Raw genomic sequence first — 17017 nt, 5'->3', positions numbered from 1 at the left:
GGTGATATTATGAGCACTCTCGAAGGTATAATAAAAGCAGTGAAGGAATTCTATACTGACCTGTACAGTACCCAGAGGACTCAGGAGTACTCCGTTCGAAATAACAATGAACAGGATACAGAAACGCCTATTACTAGAGATGGGACCAGAAGGGCCTTGCAAGACATGAAACGGGAAGAAGCGGCAGTATAAGATGGAATAGCATTCGATTTAATCAAAGATAGAGAAAACATACTGCTAAAAACTGGCGGCTCTATATACGATGTGTCTATAGACTGCAAGGGTCCCAAAAAACTGGGAGAATGCAAACATTATAACAATCCACAAAAGGCAGATGTTAAAGAACTGAAAATTTATAGGCCCATTAGCTTTCTCCAAGTAATATATAAAATAGATGCCAAAATATTCTCCGATGGAATAAGGGCAACGCTGGACTTTATTCAACCAAGGGGACAGGCTGGTTTCAGGAAGGGATACTCTACAATGGAGGTCATTCATGTCATTATTCCGGCTATCGAAAAATCCGCAGAGTGCAATAAGCCTTTCTATATAGCTTTCATAGATTTCAAAAATGGATTTGATTAAGTAGAGATACCAGCAGTCATAGAGGCATTGCGTAATCAAAGAGTACAGACCGCTTACGTAAATGCCCTGGAAATAATCTACAGAGATTCCACAGCCACACTTTTCTGCACAAGAAAAGTTGTAACATACCTATGAAGGGGTCCGACAAAGAGACACAATCTCTCCAATGCTATTCACTACGTGCTTGGAAGAAGTATTCCAGCTATTAAACCGGGAAGATATAGGAGTAAGAATCGACAGCGAATGCCTCAGCAAGCTTAGGTTTACCGATGCCAATGCTCTATTCAGCAACACTGCAGACGAGTTGCAACAGATGATTGAGGACCTTAACAGGGAGAGTGTAAGAGTGGGGTTGAAGCTTAATATATAGAAGACAAACCTAATAATGAATAACCGGGCAAAGGAACAAGAGTTCAGTATCGCAAGTTTAGCCTGTAGATTCTGGGAAGGAGTACATTTACCTAGGTCAATCACAGGGAACCCTGACCATGAGAAGAAAATTCACCGAAGAATAAAAATAGGTTGGATTGCATACACTATACATCGTGAGCTCCTGACTGGAAGTTTACCGTTATCATTGAAAAGGAAGGTATACAATCAGTGCATTTTACCGGTGCTGACATATTGGACAGACACTTCGAGACTGACAAAGAAGCTTGAAAACATGTTAAGGACCGCGCAAAGAATGATGAAACGAAGAATGCTAGGCATAATTTTAAGAGACAGAAGAGAGCGACTTGGATCATAGAGAAAACCGGTATAGATGATATTGTAATTGACATTAGGAGAAAAAGATTGCGCTGGGCAGGTCATGTAATGTGCAGATTAGAAAACCGTTAGGCCATTAGATGACAGAATGGGTACCAAGAGAAGGGAATCCCAGTAGAAGATGGCAGAAGACTAAGTGGTGCGAATAAATTAGGAAATTTTCGGGTGCTAGTTGCAATCGGTTAATGATGGATATACCACGTCAGAATATATGAAACAGCGATAAGGAGCATAACACTGGTAACACAATTATTATAAATTTTGCTTCCTGGGCCGGGATAGACACATTGCTTAGGATCTCAAACGGCATTTTCAACCAAGCGAGGAACGAATGCTAATATGAACTTCATCAAACGCGACAGTGTAGCTCAGAGGAGTCCAGTTCATGGCGGCAGTGGTTCTGGTTCTGTGTTGCCATTCGATCATTAAGGACGACACTGTCAGGTGTGAGTTGAAGAACCTCAAACAAAATCGGTAAGAAGGACAGACTGGTGTGCTAGTTGATATGGCATTGTTTAAACAGTAGGCCATAAGCACGTGGATGACGAAATAAACAGACGGAACACAGTGCTAACACCTGAGTCTTAATTGCTCGATATATATATATATATATATATATATATATATATATATATATCAGCGAGCAAAAACCAGGGAGAAGGAAGACACAGACAAATGAACCCACCAAGACCAATTGACTCAGGCGGCTCATGCAACAAAAACAAACTTTTCTGTCTACAGTAAGGACAGGTAGCTCCGACAGCACGGGAATCTCTATTCCTAATCTCTGGAGCTTCTATTTTTCTGGTGAGCTGGCCAGAAGCCCTGACCGGCTCACCAGAGAAATAGCAGCAGCTGGAGAGATTAGGAATAGACTTTTGTTAGTTTCAAGTCAGTATCTTTACCGTGAAAAAGTTGCTTTTGTCGCATTAGACGTCTGTGTCAGTAGACCTTGCTGGGTTGATTTCTTTCTGCCTTTTTTCTCTCTTCCTTTGGTGAGGTGATATCTCCTTTTGTGCATTAAACCCTGAGTTGTTAGCGCTGTATTTCGTCTCTTTCTTTCGCCGTTCCTGTGCCTCTGCGCTACTGCGTAAATAAAATCGTTAAATTTGATTTCCTGGGGTAATTGACATTGAGAGATTAGAAATGTGTCTTCTCGCGCACAATACCTTCCCGTCATGTTTGCATGACCCCTTCTTAAAAGAAGAAAATGTTGTTGCCATGCTTTGATTATCACCCGTGCCTTTTGTTTAAACCCTGATATAAGCCATGGCAGTACATTGTATACTAAGACTGCACTAAAAGTAACTTTACAAGTATATCGCTTAGTTAAATGATACATAATGCATTGCAAATATACTCATAACGCTTTCCACACGACATTGCATTATCTAGGCAAACACTTTTTCGGTCCATTCTATCAAGTTTTAGTGGGCTTGCACACATGCAGACTTTGCCTTTGACCACTTTCGCACGCCAGCCACGGATCATGCGGTGCTGAGGGTTATAGTGATGTTGATGACGTGCACTGGCTTTCCTTTCGAAACAGGGTGGTGACCAATAGTCACCTGGCCTGTTTGATTTACCCATGTTTTCGATATGTGTGGTGATTGAGCTTTTCTTTTCACATCCGATGTCAACCTCGACTTTAGCATTTAAATCGTCTATCACCATGTTGGACCCTTACGTATGCTTGATGTGATGATGATGGTGATTTATTGCCGTCCCCTTTGAAGCGTGGCGGGAAAAAATTCAGCATAGACACTTAAGACAGCTTACGTGTCCGAATGTGAAAACGTTATAATCGTTTGTGTCAAAAGTTTTTGATAGATGTCGTCGACATGTAATAAATTTCTTTTGCTGAGTCGGTGTTTGTGCTTGAGTATACGTTATGCACAGAACGGAAACATTCCTACCGTTTTACTGCAGAACAATTAAGCTTTTTGTGTGTGTTCGCTTGCTTCGTTTTCGGAGGCGTGCATCCATGGGCGACCACATTTGAGAGCATTCGCTGATGTACAGGCTTTGGAAAGCATCCCAGAAGACACAGCACTGATGAAATCTGATGATCAAGTGACGCGCGGGAGGGAACGATGGGACGTGTAGAAAGGCACTCGCAATTGCCACACCTCATTTTATACACTCATGATTTGGGGTGGAGAGTGCATAGCAGTAGACACAGTAGACAAAGCACCGATGAAATCCGAAGATCAAGTGACACGTAGAAGGCAGTGACGGAAGCAGTGACGTGACGTGGGAAAGGACGCCCGCCGTAGGCGTAAATTTAGTCAAGGATAACGGTGGAGCCACTGTGGCGTCGGGAACGCGTCCTCGTCACACATATCGGAGGCCCAGGCTCGATTCCCACCAAGACCGAAATGTACCAAATTTTCTTTTAATTCCATGAATTCACTTTGTTTATGCACACCCGCCTTATGAATTTGACGTCAATCCGGGTAGTTTTGTAGTGTTTTTACTCTTCCCGTCATCGGCCATTTTTTGGTACCATCTTTCAGTAATGCCGCCGAAGGTAACACCAGATGTTTGCGTAATGGCCATGTAATGCTTTAGCATTAATAGTCACCTAGCCTGCTTGAGCTAAACAGGTATGCTATACATATATTTCTCCTAGCATTTCATCAATGGATAGATGCATGTTATGAACGTCCCATTTGGAACAGGTTGGTGGGTTCCGCACCCAAGCTCGTGCTATTATGCTGCCTAATGTCCTACCTAGTGTAAAAAAGAAGAAAAAGAAAGAAAACGCACGATGAATTCTCATAACCAAATCATCTGACCCCCTATTGTGAACTTTGTTTTTGTACGACTCCGTTTTTTTGTCGTTTCCCTACTTTCCTTCCACCAATCTTCCAATCGCCTCTTACTAATCTCTATTGCGCGCATGTTTACTTCTGCCCTGCGATCGCAGAACGCAAGAGCTTCAAGCTGTCCAGTGGTGACTAAATCGACCACTGGGCAGATATCCTGATATTCTAATATAGTATGCTCCATCGTTTCCCTAGCTTTACTGCAGCAAGCACATGCTTCTTCTTCCTTCTTATATCTCACTTTATAGGTGCGTGTTCTAAGGCATCCTGATCTCGATTCGAAAAGTAATGAGCTTCCCTTTGACTTATCATAAATTCTTACTTTCGAGATTTTCTTTTTTCCTCTTCAGTATTTACTCATGGCAGGTTTCTTTTCCATGGCCGCCATCCATGAGATTATTTCAGCCTCTCTGACGTTGCGCTTGACCTTCTTTGTTGCTGTGTTCCCCACGCTACAGGCCGCATACTTGCTGGTAAGCTGCCTAGTTCTTTTCCTCCACTCTGAATCAATGCTTTTCTAGTACAGATATCTGAACACTCTCCCAGCCCATTTACTTTCTTCCACATTCCTCAGCCGTTCTTCATACTCAATTATACTGCGAGCTTCCCTCACTTCAAAAGTAGTCCAGCCCATATCACCCTGCACAGCTTCATTTGTATTCTCCCCGTGAGCGCCCAATGCGAGGCGACCCACTGACCGTTGGTTCCGATTGAGTCCTAACTGTACCCCCGATTTAAAGCAAACAACCGCATTTCCAAAAGTAAGTCCTGGAACCATTACACCTTTCCACATACTTCGGAGGACCTCGTACCTATTGTATCCCCATACCATTCTGTGTTTCATTATGGCTACATGTCTCTTCCCCTTCTCTGTTTTTGTTTTTACTGTGCTTCCATATATCTTTTGCCTTCGTTTATCCATGTACAAAGGCATTTATGTTCTGCTACCTGGGGTGTTTCCTTGCCCTGTATCGCCACTGTCTGTTCACTGTTTTCCTTGAATACCATAACGCCTGATTTTCTAACACTAAATTTTAAACTTAAATTGTTGCCTTCCTGTCCGCAGATATTAGCCAGATGTTGCAAATCACTTCGCTTGTAAGCTAGCAACACCATCCCGGCCGCATAGAATAAACCAGGAAGTTGCTGCTCTCTTACTGTACCCGCCTATTTTATGAGAATAAACCGGATATTACGTCCTTCTAGCGCCTTCTCTATCCTCACCATGTACATCATAAACAGCAGTGGAGATAAAGGGCACTCCTTTCTCAGTCCCTTGTTGATATCAACTTTCGCCTGGCTCCTCATCCGTTCCCATTCAACGGAAACTATATTTCATATTCAAATCCCTCTCAAAAGCAGTAGACAATCGTCGCCTAAGCCTTCACCCTTTAGAATCTCCCACAAAATTTTGCGGTCTACGTTTTCATACCATCCTGTATTGTTCAAAAGGAACATTTGACGGTCTGCTTTCTACTCTTCATATTTCAATACACTGAGTAACAAGAAAATGAGTTATCGTCCAAACGCCAAGCTATTCTGAAGCCATTTTGACACTCTTCAAAAATGGTATTATTCTTTGCCCATGCTTGCAGCTTTAATTTTAATGCCTGCGTGGCTAACCTGTATATTGCCGATGTAATGGTAAACGGTCTATACGAATGAATTTTATCTTTCTCCCCCTCACCTTTATAAACTAAATTCATTGTATTTTGTCGCCAACTGTCCGGTTTTCAAATCTTTTTCGACTACTTTAACTAGAGTTTCCTTACTTATCGTTGTAGGCCATTAATCAGCCTATCGGGAACCTCGTCTCGCCTATGTGACTACGCGCTTAGGAATTTTCTCTTCGGCTTCCAGTTGAAATTTCTCAGCACTCGCTTCATTTCTATCTGGTTCTCTTTCATGCTCTTTTTTCTTAAAATACAAGCTCGTCATTGCCTCGGAAAGATTCGGCTGGAATTGTTCGGATGTAATTTAGTGCCACTTCCTCTTCCAGTTTGTTTCCATCTTCGTCTAGGATATGTTGTTCTATTGTTGTTGATTTCCTACCTAAGAACTTTATGCGGTTCCAAAATATTCTAGGCGCAGCCTTCTCTTTCTCCAGTATTTCTTACAACCAACGTTCACTTTCACATTTCATCTTTGCTGACACCAGTATTTGAACCATCAACGTTTTCTCCCGGTATATGTTCCATTTACTCGCCACTTCATCCTGTATATTTCAGTGACAGTGACCCTAGTGGGTATCATGGGTTACACGCGAGGATGCCAGGCGAGCACGTTGAACGACGCTGCCGGGATAACTGCGCGGGCACGCAATATTTACAGGATGCCACGGTATGGCACACTGCCAAAGGGCTCACATGCTTCACCCCCACTAATAGAAAATGGGAGTTCTCATAAATAAAAATCACCGAAAAAAAAACATTTATTTCAGGGATTGAGGTCGTTGCTTTTGAATGCATAAAAAATAATTTTGTAATTCAAGTGGGCTTCGTAAGTAGCCAATAGCGAAAATGAGACTACCATAGCACTGAGCGTGGTCCTGTAGCAGCTTCGGCGTTGCACGGCTGAACCCGAGGGTGCGGGATACATTCCCCGCCGTGCGGCCTAATTCTGACGGGGTCTAAATTCAAGAATGCCCGTGTACCACGCATTGGGTGCACGATAAACATTCCCAGGTTGCCAAAATAATTCGGATTCCGCCCCTAAAGCTTGCCGCATAATTATATCATGGTTCTGGAACCCAAAAGCCCCAAATTTGTTATGAAACTTCCACAATAATTATGTAGACATCTTGCTGTAGGCAGTCATCTCCTTTGTGACTGCTTGCCGAACTTTTCACTTCACAATAGTACGATATTCCTGGACTTTCTTATATCATTATTTTCTTAAATAAAAACAATTTTAGCTTCGGTCTCACCTTGAAAATTTATTGAATGCTGGAACCTCTACATTCATATAAATATGCACGCATAGAGGACAGCAAATATCTCGATTTTTCATGAACACATACTCCGGAGCCATAGGTTTGGTCTACCGGATGCAGGGCGGGCTGAAGACTAAATCGCTGGGAAATAGTTTTCATCTACACCTGGTATAGTTAAATTGTTATTACTGGAACATATTTATGGCACAAAAAAATAAAATTTATGCAATATCTCAGTTCAGACGAGCAATGCTATTCACACAATGTTAAAGGAACTGTCTTCGAGTTCTGAACTGTGCAATATAGCACTAACTCATACAGTCATAAATTTGTAGCATACAGAAGCAGTCTGATTTCGTAAGCAGAATGACTTCAACTATTTTACAGAATACGAGCCTGGAAGTCAAGGAAAGTGAGAAGGAAGTATTGGACGGAAATGCTACACTAAAGCTTCTGCAGAACTACTCGCAGACTCATCGTTTAACGAACGACAGCATTATTTATCTATACACTAAGTAAGTAATGGGTCCGCTTTCTGTTAATATCTACAACAGTTTAGATAGATAGATAGATAGATAGATAGATAGATAGATAGATAGATAGATAGATAGATAGATAGATAGATAGATAGATAGATAGATAGATAGATAGATAGATAGATAGATAGATAGATAGATAGATAGATAGATAGATAGATAGATAGATAGATAGATAGATAGATAGATAGATAGATAGATAGATAGATAGATAGATAGATAGATAGATAGATAGATAGATAGATAGATAGATAGATAGATAGATAGATAGATAGATAGATAGATAGATAGATAGATAGATAGATAGATAGATAGATAGATAGATAGATAGATAGATAGATAGATAGATAGATAGATAGATAGATAGATAGATAGATAGATAGATAGATAGATAGATAGATAGATAGATAGATAGATAGATAGATAGATAGATAGATAGATAGATAGATAGATAGATAGATAGATAGATAGATTTTATTAAAAGAATAATCAGAAAAACCGCTAATGATAGGGGCCCTCAGTCCAGGGCTCCGCTGGCTCTTGCCATATTCTCAGCTCTCTTTAGCAGCTTGAGCTGGTCGTCCAGGGCCGAGCTTGACAGCCGTGCCTCCCATTGCTCCCTCGTGGTGTTCGTGTCTGGGTGTTCTATGTTTGTAGCGTGCACTCCCACGTAATGTGGTATAGGGTTGGTGTGTCCCCACACCATGGATATTCGTCCCTGTAGGCTGTGGGGTGTATCAGATGTAATATGTGTAGGTTCGTGTAAGTGCCTGTCTGGAGCCTACGCCAGGCAATGTCATCTTCTGTCTTTAGATTTCGATGGGGTGGTGGATATCGCAAGCGACGCCCTCTGCGGTAGTTCACGATGGCTGAATACTCGAGGTCGACAGGGTCCGGGTCTTCTGCAGCCGGCGTGATGAGTGCTCGGTTATGTACGAATCCTCGAGCTGCTCTGTCGGCCTGCAGGTTGCGCGTGATGCCAGTGTGGCCCGGTACCCAGATGATGGTTTGGGTGGTGAAGTCCTCGGGGTCCTCCTTGAGTATGCCGGCTAGTACTTGTACAGCAGGTCTTCCAATTCTCTGTAGGAAGTTGCGGTAGGCCTGCTGGTAATCCGTGAGGGTCGTCAGTGTTTGGTTTGCGTATAGGCACTCGCGGATGGCTAATGCGATGGCCAGCTCTTCGGCTTCTGCAATCGTGCAGGGGTGGATCGATGCTGCTGAGGTAACGTGGCCTCGGTGGTCGCATGCCACTGCAATTGCGCCCTTGTTCGTCCCATACAAGGCGGCGTCCGTAAAACTGCCCGTGGTATTGAACTCGAAAGCTTTCTCCATGTACTGGGGTCTTGCACTCCTCCTGCCGGAGTGTAGGTTAGGGTCCTTGTTGCGTGGTATTGGGGCAACGTGAAATCTGTCCTGGACGTGACGAGGTATCAAGCAGGTTTCTTGGGTTCGTGTTGTTATTGCTGGAAACCCCAAGGTTTGTAGGACCTGCCGGCCAGTGCGAGTCCGCGCAAGTCTGTTGTTGCGAGACGTAATGGGCTTCTGTAGGTTCGCTGAGGGTGTTGTGCAATCCTAGCGCCAATAATTTTTCAGTCGATGTACTCATCGGCAGGCGGAGAGCCGTCTTGAAAGCCATCCTCAAAAGTGTGTCGGCCTGCTTTGTCTCGGACTGTGTGAGGTGGTAGTAAGGCAGGTCGTATGCGATGCTGCTCACCACTAGGCTACTGACCAGTCAGAGGGTGTCCCTTTCCTTCATGCCTCTGTTCTTGGATGTTACGCGAGAGATCATGCGTGATACCGCCTTGACACTGGTTTTGAGGAGTGTATGGGTGTGTGGCCCGCTGGTTGGACTGCTACCACATGCCGAGCACCCTCAGCAATGACTTCTTTGGTATGAGGCCCCCGTTGAGGTGTACCTCGAGTTTTCTTGTTGGGCCTATGGGGACTGTGTGGTTACACCGGCCACGCCACACTCGTAGGAGCTCACATTTCTCGGGGGAGCATTGCAGTCCCCGTTGGCTGACGTATTCTTGGATGAGGTTTGCTGCAGTTTGCAGCCGTTCTTCATTTTCAGTGGGACCCTGTTGTGGTCCAGAGTGTTATGTCGTTGCGTAGATTGCGTGCCGAAGACTTGCTACGTCCTGCAGTTTGCTTGCGAGACCGATCATGGCGACGTTGAACAGCGTGGGAGAGATGACAGCACCTTGTGGTGGGCCGATGTTGGGAGGGTGGTACACCGGAGTCTGGATCCCTCCCATCTTCTGCTCTGCCTTGCGGTAGCTCAGGAAGCTCTGCACATACTTGTACGTTCGCTCACCGCTGTTGGTGTTGGCCAGCCCTTCTAGGATTCCTTGGTGGCTGACGTTGTCGAAAGCCCCTTTGATGTCGATTGCTAGGAGGACGTGTTCCCCGCTGCGGGAAACGTTACTGAGGACTTCTTCCTTGATTTGGAGTAGCACATCTTGTGTGGAGAGGCCCGCGCGGAAACCGAACATGGTGTCCGGCAGGTGTTTGCTATCTTCCAAGTCTCTCTGTAGTCTCGTGTTTATAATTTTTTACACCTTGCCGGGGCAGGACGTGAGCGATATCGGTCTGAGGTTTTGAATTGCCAAGTTTTTCCCCGGTTTAGGGATCATGATTATTCGTGCTTGTTTCCACATCGGTGGCACCGTACCTTGTTCCTAGTGTTGGTTGAGAAAGGCCGTTAGCGCGGAGATAGACTTGTCGCTCAGGTTTCTGATCAGAAAATTCGTGATTTGGTCCGTGCCCGCCGCTGTGTTACGGGTGGTGGCTGCGATGACCACTCTCATTTCGTTTTCGGTGATAGGTTTTCCCCTTAGTGGGTTGGTTAGTGGTTGGTTGTCCTGTGTAGAGTGGTCTACATGGTTGTGTGGTAGTGGGATCTCCATAGCACTTGGTGTTGATGGCATCGATGAAGTCTGGTTCGCTGCCTGGGTAGGTGTGTAGTAACTGTTCCAGAGCCCTGTGTCCTTTTCCTTTGGGCTTGGTAGGGTCCAGGATGGCTTTGAGAATGTGCAATGTCTTGGCCGTGTCCAGCGTGCCACCGAAAGAGTCACAGAGTCTATAGCAGAATCTATAGCTCTTGTAGGGCAGTTTCGATTTGGCCGTTACTGCCCTTTGTCGTCGGCGTATATGGTGTGTTCTATGCCATCGAATTTTTGTAGTTGTGTTTATCCGAGCATAACCAAATTAAACAGTATAGGGGTAATGACATAGCCTTGTGGTGTGCCCGTGCTGCCGAGAGAGAGTTCATCCGATCGAATGTCTCCGACCGACAGGAAGGCCTTCCGATTGAATACAAAATATGTTACGTAGTTGTAAGTGCGTTCTCCAAGGTTGAGCAAGGAGATGTGTTCGAGGATGGTGGAGTGCCTTATGTTATCTTTCTTAAGGTGTTCGATATCTATGTTGTCTGTGTTGGGTTTAGGCAGTGGGGGGATTTTACGTGACCCTCTCGCGAGACGCCTGTCAGGGCCTCTGCGAAGCTCACCTTTTCTGAGGTAGTTCTGGCTCCTGGACTCGACGTCGATCTTGATCTGGAACGACCTCGGTCCGACTTCAGTCTGGAGAGGGAGCGGGACCGGGACCGGAACCGGGACCGGTGCTTGTTCTCCATGGCGGGAAATGTTCGGATTGAAGGGCTGAATGCTGTGCTACTCGGTGTTCTCCGAGGCATCTTCGCATAACGTACGGCGTTTTGTACCTGGCAGTAGAAGCTTTGTCCGCTGTGGGGTGGGGTCCACCACACAACGTGCACTTGGGTGTACACTGATGATATTGATCTGGATTGCGAGCTCTGCAGCCCCGGCAGATCTTGTTATTAGGGAACGGGCAAACACCCATGCGGTGCCCGAGACGTCCGCAGTGGTAACAGATATCAATCTGCTTGCGGTACAGGGAGCATGGGATTAGTGTTGCGCCATACCGAACCATGTATGGTACGTCTGGTCCGTCGAATGCAATGACGATGGTCGTGGTGAAACCGATTTGCTTTGAGGCAAGGGCTAGATGATTACGATCATTTATGATGTTACCATCGACTTGCCTGGCGTTATCGGTGAGAGGGATGCCTCTGATGACTCCTTTGGTAGTACTATCTGGGGCGGCTTCATGCGCACTGACCTCGTCGGTTACCCCGTTGACTTGGATGGACTTGATTCTTACGTATCGATCCGTATTTTGCGGGCTGGGCGTGCTGATTACCATGATATTTTGCTGGTTGTTCGAGCATATTGTATCGTTTCGATTGTCTTCTGAGCTAAGTTGCGTTGCATGAAGAATAGCTGCAGTCACTGTAGGGCTGCCAACGTTGGAAATATTGAGTGCTCCTTTGGGTCTGACGCTGATGTTGATCTCATTTGCTGGTAGTGGGAGCACGCGCCCGGCCTTGAGAACCTGAGTTCTAACTTGCTGCAAGGGTCTATAGCGAGAGCGATAGTCTTACGTTCTAAGTTGTTGTTCTTGGGATAGTTTTCGGCCCCGCTGTTTGTCTGGGCGACGAGCGGTACACCGATGGGAACAGGCAGTACACCACCCCATCTCGGCTGTTAACTCTTCTGGGGAAATATCTTTGCCACATACTTGGACTTCCATGCTTCGCAGATTTGGCCAGGGGCTTGTGCGTCGTAGCAGAGTTCGTACGGACCCGCGCGTGAACGTGCCAGGTATCCTAGTAGGCCGAACACCTCGCTCACGCGCTTAGCCTTAGCGCGGCGACGGCGTGCTCGTAAAACAAAAGTGGTCGCAGTCCCGGAAAAATAAATGTCCCACCTGATAACTTGGTATCTAGAGAGTCCCGGTTGTCTCACGGTTTGAATGGTACAAAATTAGGGCTGGTATCCACGGAAAATCGCGGCGAGAACATTTCAAGAAGATGGAGCCTATTTGAACACAAGCTATGGACGCTGCACTTCTTCCCCCTCCCCCGTAGACAAAAAAAAATTATTGTCTCAGAGGCTATCTTGAAAATGATGTCTGTTGGTAACTAATCTGCCCAACATGCATATCCAAGCTGAGACGTATAAGCTTTTTCACAAGATGAAGCGATTTTGCATCAACTTAGGGAAGCGAGTTTTTGCACAAGCACATTTGATGACAGACAAAATCTCCAAGGAACCATAGCCATAAAAATCTTTGCTGTAACAGCCTGCCGGTGCAGTCGCCAAGAGCGTCTTTTTTCCGTGCATGTGTTAGCCCACGTGGCAGATAGTAGAGCCCAGTGCTAATCAGACAACATAACCACAACAATCAACACAAGAGTTTTCATTGTTTACCAGCTTCATCATATCTACTATTCCAGCTCAGATGCAAACACTGCGCAGCACTGCCCACATTACACATAACGGTTCAGCATTAGAGAAAGTTTCGAATCAAGTTGGCCCAAGTCGCCGATATTTATTACTTAATGCAGTTTAAGCGCAGAGTTTACAAAAACACAAAGAGACACGAACGGAACAGGGGCTAACTTCCACCTAGTGTTTAATGCAAGATACAAACATTATATACAGAAAAACAGACAAAAAGAAACACAAAAGACAAGAATGCACATAACCAATCATTTGATCGTACTGTCTAACATGTGTCCATTACTAAGCAGTTGTAACCAACTGCCTTCACTCAATAAAGTGGATTTCTTTGGCAGATAACAAAAGAGATGGTGAGCTGATGCACCCATATACATCACTAGTCATTATTTCAGCTTCCATGGTCTCGTGCGTGCAACGACCCTTGTCTTTAAAGAAGACTGCAGTGTTATCAAGATGTGGCTCGCACTTACAGTCTCGGCAGTGTAACACCAGGCGTCCCTGTCCTCCATTTTTCACATTCCAGTTGTGCTTCCTTAACCACTCGTTTAGGCATCGTTCCGTCTGCCCTAGGTATATTTTGCCGCAAGATTGTGGTATCCGATAGACAACATCTTGGGCACATGAGACAAATTCTTCCTTGTGTTTCACTTTGCACCGCCTGTCTTCTGGCTTTTGACCGGCTGGAAAGTCGGTGGAAGATGGAAGTTAGCGCCTGTCCAGTTTGGGCCCCTTTGTGGGTTGTGTAAAACCTGCGTTTAACAGTATTCAGTATGGATTACCAACTAGCCCGAAGCTGCGTTTTGTTTTCGTAGACATTGTTGCACTGCCGCACATTTTCCCTGAGCCATCCTGCACATTTACTGGGTGGGCACTTTTAAGGGTTACAGAAATATATTAAAGCACCTATGGCAGATGTCATAATTCAATTCCTTGCGCTGAAATATTCACAGAGGCAGACGTTACATGCACGATAAACCCAAACACATATTCAACAAATTAACGCAATATCACTATTTAACTTCTTAATTACTCACTTTATGGCACATACTGCAATTTACGAATCCTAACCGGTGTGTTTGAAATGTGTCTGCATTAGAACGAATTTTGAAAATTGCAACAGTTTCATGCTATTCATCGCCAAAGTCTGAAATGACAAAGATGGGCGCTCAAGATAGGTCTCGGCTTCCTTGCGTAAAACGGTGATTTGTTAAAAAAGTAAGGAGAACAATAATGCAGCTTCTCCACAAATTTAACGGCGCACATATCAAAACCCGTGCGATTATTCCAATTTATTATAAGCGTGAATATCTGTAAACGTAGCGGACTGCAGCTCAGAAATTTCCAATACAGGGTGATCATTTGCAAGTTTCATGGAGTTTCTGAAATTCGCCTGTGGAAGATTGCATAATTGATGTCCTTCATCTGCATTATTCGAAGTGGACATTACCAGAACGAAAAATATAAACACATATTCAAATAATGATCAAAAATCACTAATTCACTTACTTACTTACTTTACTTACTTACTTTACTTACTTACTTTACTTACTTACCTACCTACCTACCTACCTACCTACCTACCTACCTACCTACCTACCTACCTACCTACCTACCTACCTACCTACTTACTTACTTACTTTACTTACTTACTTACCTACTTACCTTACTTACTTACCTACTTACTTTACTTACTTACCTACTTACTTTACTTACTTACCTACTTACTTACCTACTTACTTACCTACTTACTTACCTGCTTACTTACCTACTTACTTACCTACTTACTTACCTACTTACTTACCTACTTACTTACCTACTTACTTTACTTGCTTGCCTACTTTACTTTACTTGCTTGCCTACTTTACTTTCTTGCTTACTTTACTTGCTTGCTTACTTTACTTGCTTGCTTACTTTACTTGCTTCCTTACTTTACTTGCTTCCTTACTTTACTTGCTTCCTTGCTTTACTTGCTTCCTTGCTTTACTTGCTTCCTTGCTTTACTTGCTTCCTTGCTTTACTTGCTTCCTTGCTTTACTTGCTTCCTTGCTTTACTTGCTTCCTTGCTTTACTTGCTTCCTTGCTTTACTTGCTTCCTTGCTTTACTTGCTTCCTTGCTTTACTTGCTTTACTTGCTTCCTTGCTTTACTTGCTTCCTTGCTTGCTTTGCTTGCTTGCTTTGCTTGCTTGCTTTGCTTGCTTGCTTTGCTTGCTTGCTTTGCTTGCTTGCTTTGCTTGCTTTGCTTGCTTTGCTTGCTTGCTTGCTTGCTTGCTTGCTTGCTTGCTTGCTTGCTTGCTTGCTTGCTTGCGGCACATTTTGCAGTTGGCTAATTGTACACGGTTAGCTTGCAAGGCGTATCCGCTACAAATTAATTTCCAGGATGACACCAGTTCGAGGCATTATTTCCCAAAGTTCGCATGTTAGTTTGTGCTTCAATGCATAAAAGAGTGTTTTGTTAAAAGTAACTGAAACAACAGTGCAACTTTATGGCTTTTGATGGCGCATGTCTCTGAAGTGACTTCTTTCTGGAAAGTCATTCCAAGCGGATGACAAATTGTGACAGTCAGAACGGTGGTACCGAGACACGGCTTCTAGGCGTCTTCGCTCTGCGACAATGCCAATCCGAAGCCAACGCATCGCAGACTTCATATACTTACAACAGGGGCGCCACACCAGTTCTTCCTCTAGGTAATATAGTGAGAAGCTACACGCCGTTTTGTGCAGACCACCGTATTTTCCCTTTGATTTGCAGCTGTTGTGACCACATCCTGACTGACACGACAGGCAAAAACGTTCATGTACCGATCATTTCATATCCTAAACAAACCTCAGTGATAAAAAAATAAACAATATAAGTTGCTCTGCGAAGGTAAATACCACCAATTCCACAGCACCTCACATTGAGCTGCTACCTAATCTGAGGCTTGGATTGACCCTTCAGGATTTCCTCGGCTCAGTAACTATTTCAAGTGGTCTTGACCCTCATGTACTAGATGCAGTCATGCGGTATATATAGTTCCTTTTCATCATCCCACTAAAATATTTATATGTTAATATTACTTCTATAAATAAAAACACTCATATACGTTTTATGGTAGTGACCGATTTTTACCGCCTGTAGAACTCTCTGAACATTGCTTTATACTCCGTTTGTTAAGTACCTTGTACGCCCACTAACTCGATATGAAATAAAATAAAAGAAACAGAAGGCTTCGGATGGGGCTAACATGCCTCCTCTCATCGAAGATGTCAGTGAAAACTTGGGTCATTTTGTTTTTTCTTCAACGCGGTGCATCATTCCTTGACGTTTCTTGACTGTACCAGTCCTTGCTGTAAAAGTCTAGCTTCCAACTGCCGCGGCTTCTACCTTTCAATATGATACGTTGCTATGTCAATTACTTCACCTTGACACGACCTATTACACCTGACAATATCGTAGCTATAATCCTCGACTACAGTTAGAATACCTTATTTCTGAATCGATCTGCCCACAACGCAATCGAGTGGGCTGGCCGGTTATTGGATCCCTCTGCAAGTTGTTCAAGGACGCGAAATCTAAGGGCGAATTGTGATCCTTTTTGACCGTGGCTCATGCACCAACCCTAAGAGTAATCAATTCCACTTAGTAAAAAGCAAGGCTGGTAAAGTACGGTAAAGTACGGCAGATTTGATCCGAGCACATGTGGTTGCTACAGTAGAGGGAAGATAATTCTGCACTGATAGAGATGTGGGTACTTCGAGTGGTCATGGCACACCATCTAATGATATGAAGACGATGAGGCACCCGCGGCGATGAGTCACATGTTTTTCGCCACATTTCAGGCTGGACAAAAGCGCAACGCTCATCAATTAACTTGCTCGCTTTACATGCACATACTGTGCCATATAGTCACGCTTTCTACATCATAACCCGTATACAAAAGTATTTGCGTAGCATTATTTGTCCAACGGCGTTAAGATGTGCATATTTCCGTGACATAACCATTTGTGAAACTACCTAAGTCCTGCAAACACAAGCGAATAAAGAAGAAAACGCAAAGGTA

At 44.2% G+C, this 17017-nt stretch overlaps 1 protein-coding gene and 1 long non-coding RNA gene across 4 annotated transcripts in view; one reads left to right on the top strand and one right to left on the bottom strand.

Moving 5' to 3' along the window:
• LOC135911846 (uncharacterized) overlaps window positions 1–17017 on the bottom strand; it is a 128641-nt gene that overhangs the window by 80236 nt on the left and 31388 nt on the right. Inside the window, exon 3 of one of the 3 annotated variants that reach the window (XR_011509047.1) lies at window positions 13132–13656. The exons of 1 other annotated variant lie outside the window; for it this stretch is intronic. This is a non-coding gene — a long non-coding RNA (uncharacterized lncRNA). Of the gene's footprint in view, window positions 1–13131; window positions 13726–17017 lie in introns of those variants that run through there. One more of the 3 variants, XR_010567470.2, reaches the window with a different exon arrangement.
• LOC135911845 (uncharacterized) overlaps window positions 1–17017 on the top strand; it is a 37196-nt gene that overhangs the window by 8795 nt on the left and 11384 nt on the right. The window contains exon 4 of the mRNA XM_065444184.1: window positions 7501–7628. Within this exon, the coding sequence (XP_065300256.1) occupies window positions 7501–7628 (128 nt within the window). The remainder of the gene's footprint in view (window positions 1–7500; window positions 7629–17017) is intronic.

The sequence above is a fragment of the Dermacentor albipictus genome, chromosome 10, assembly GCF_038994185.2.
Source record: "Dermacentor albipictus isolate Rhodes 1998 colony chromosome 10, USDA_Dalb.pri_finalv2, whole genome shotgun sequence".
Classification (NCBI taxonomy): Eukaryota; Metazoa; Arthropoda; class Arachnida; order Ixodida; family Ixodidae; genus Dermacentor; species Dermacentor albipictus.
The sequence above is the reverse complement of the archived record's forward strand: the minus strand, read 5'-3'. Positions and strand labels throughout refer to the sequence as shown.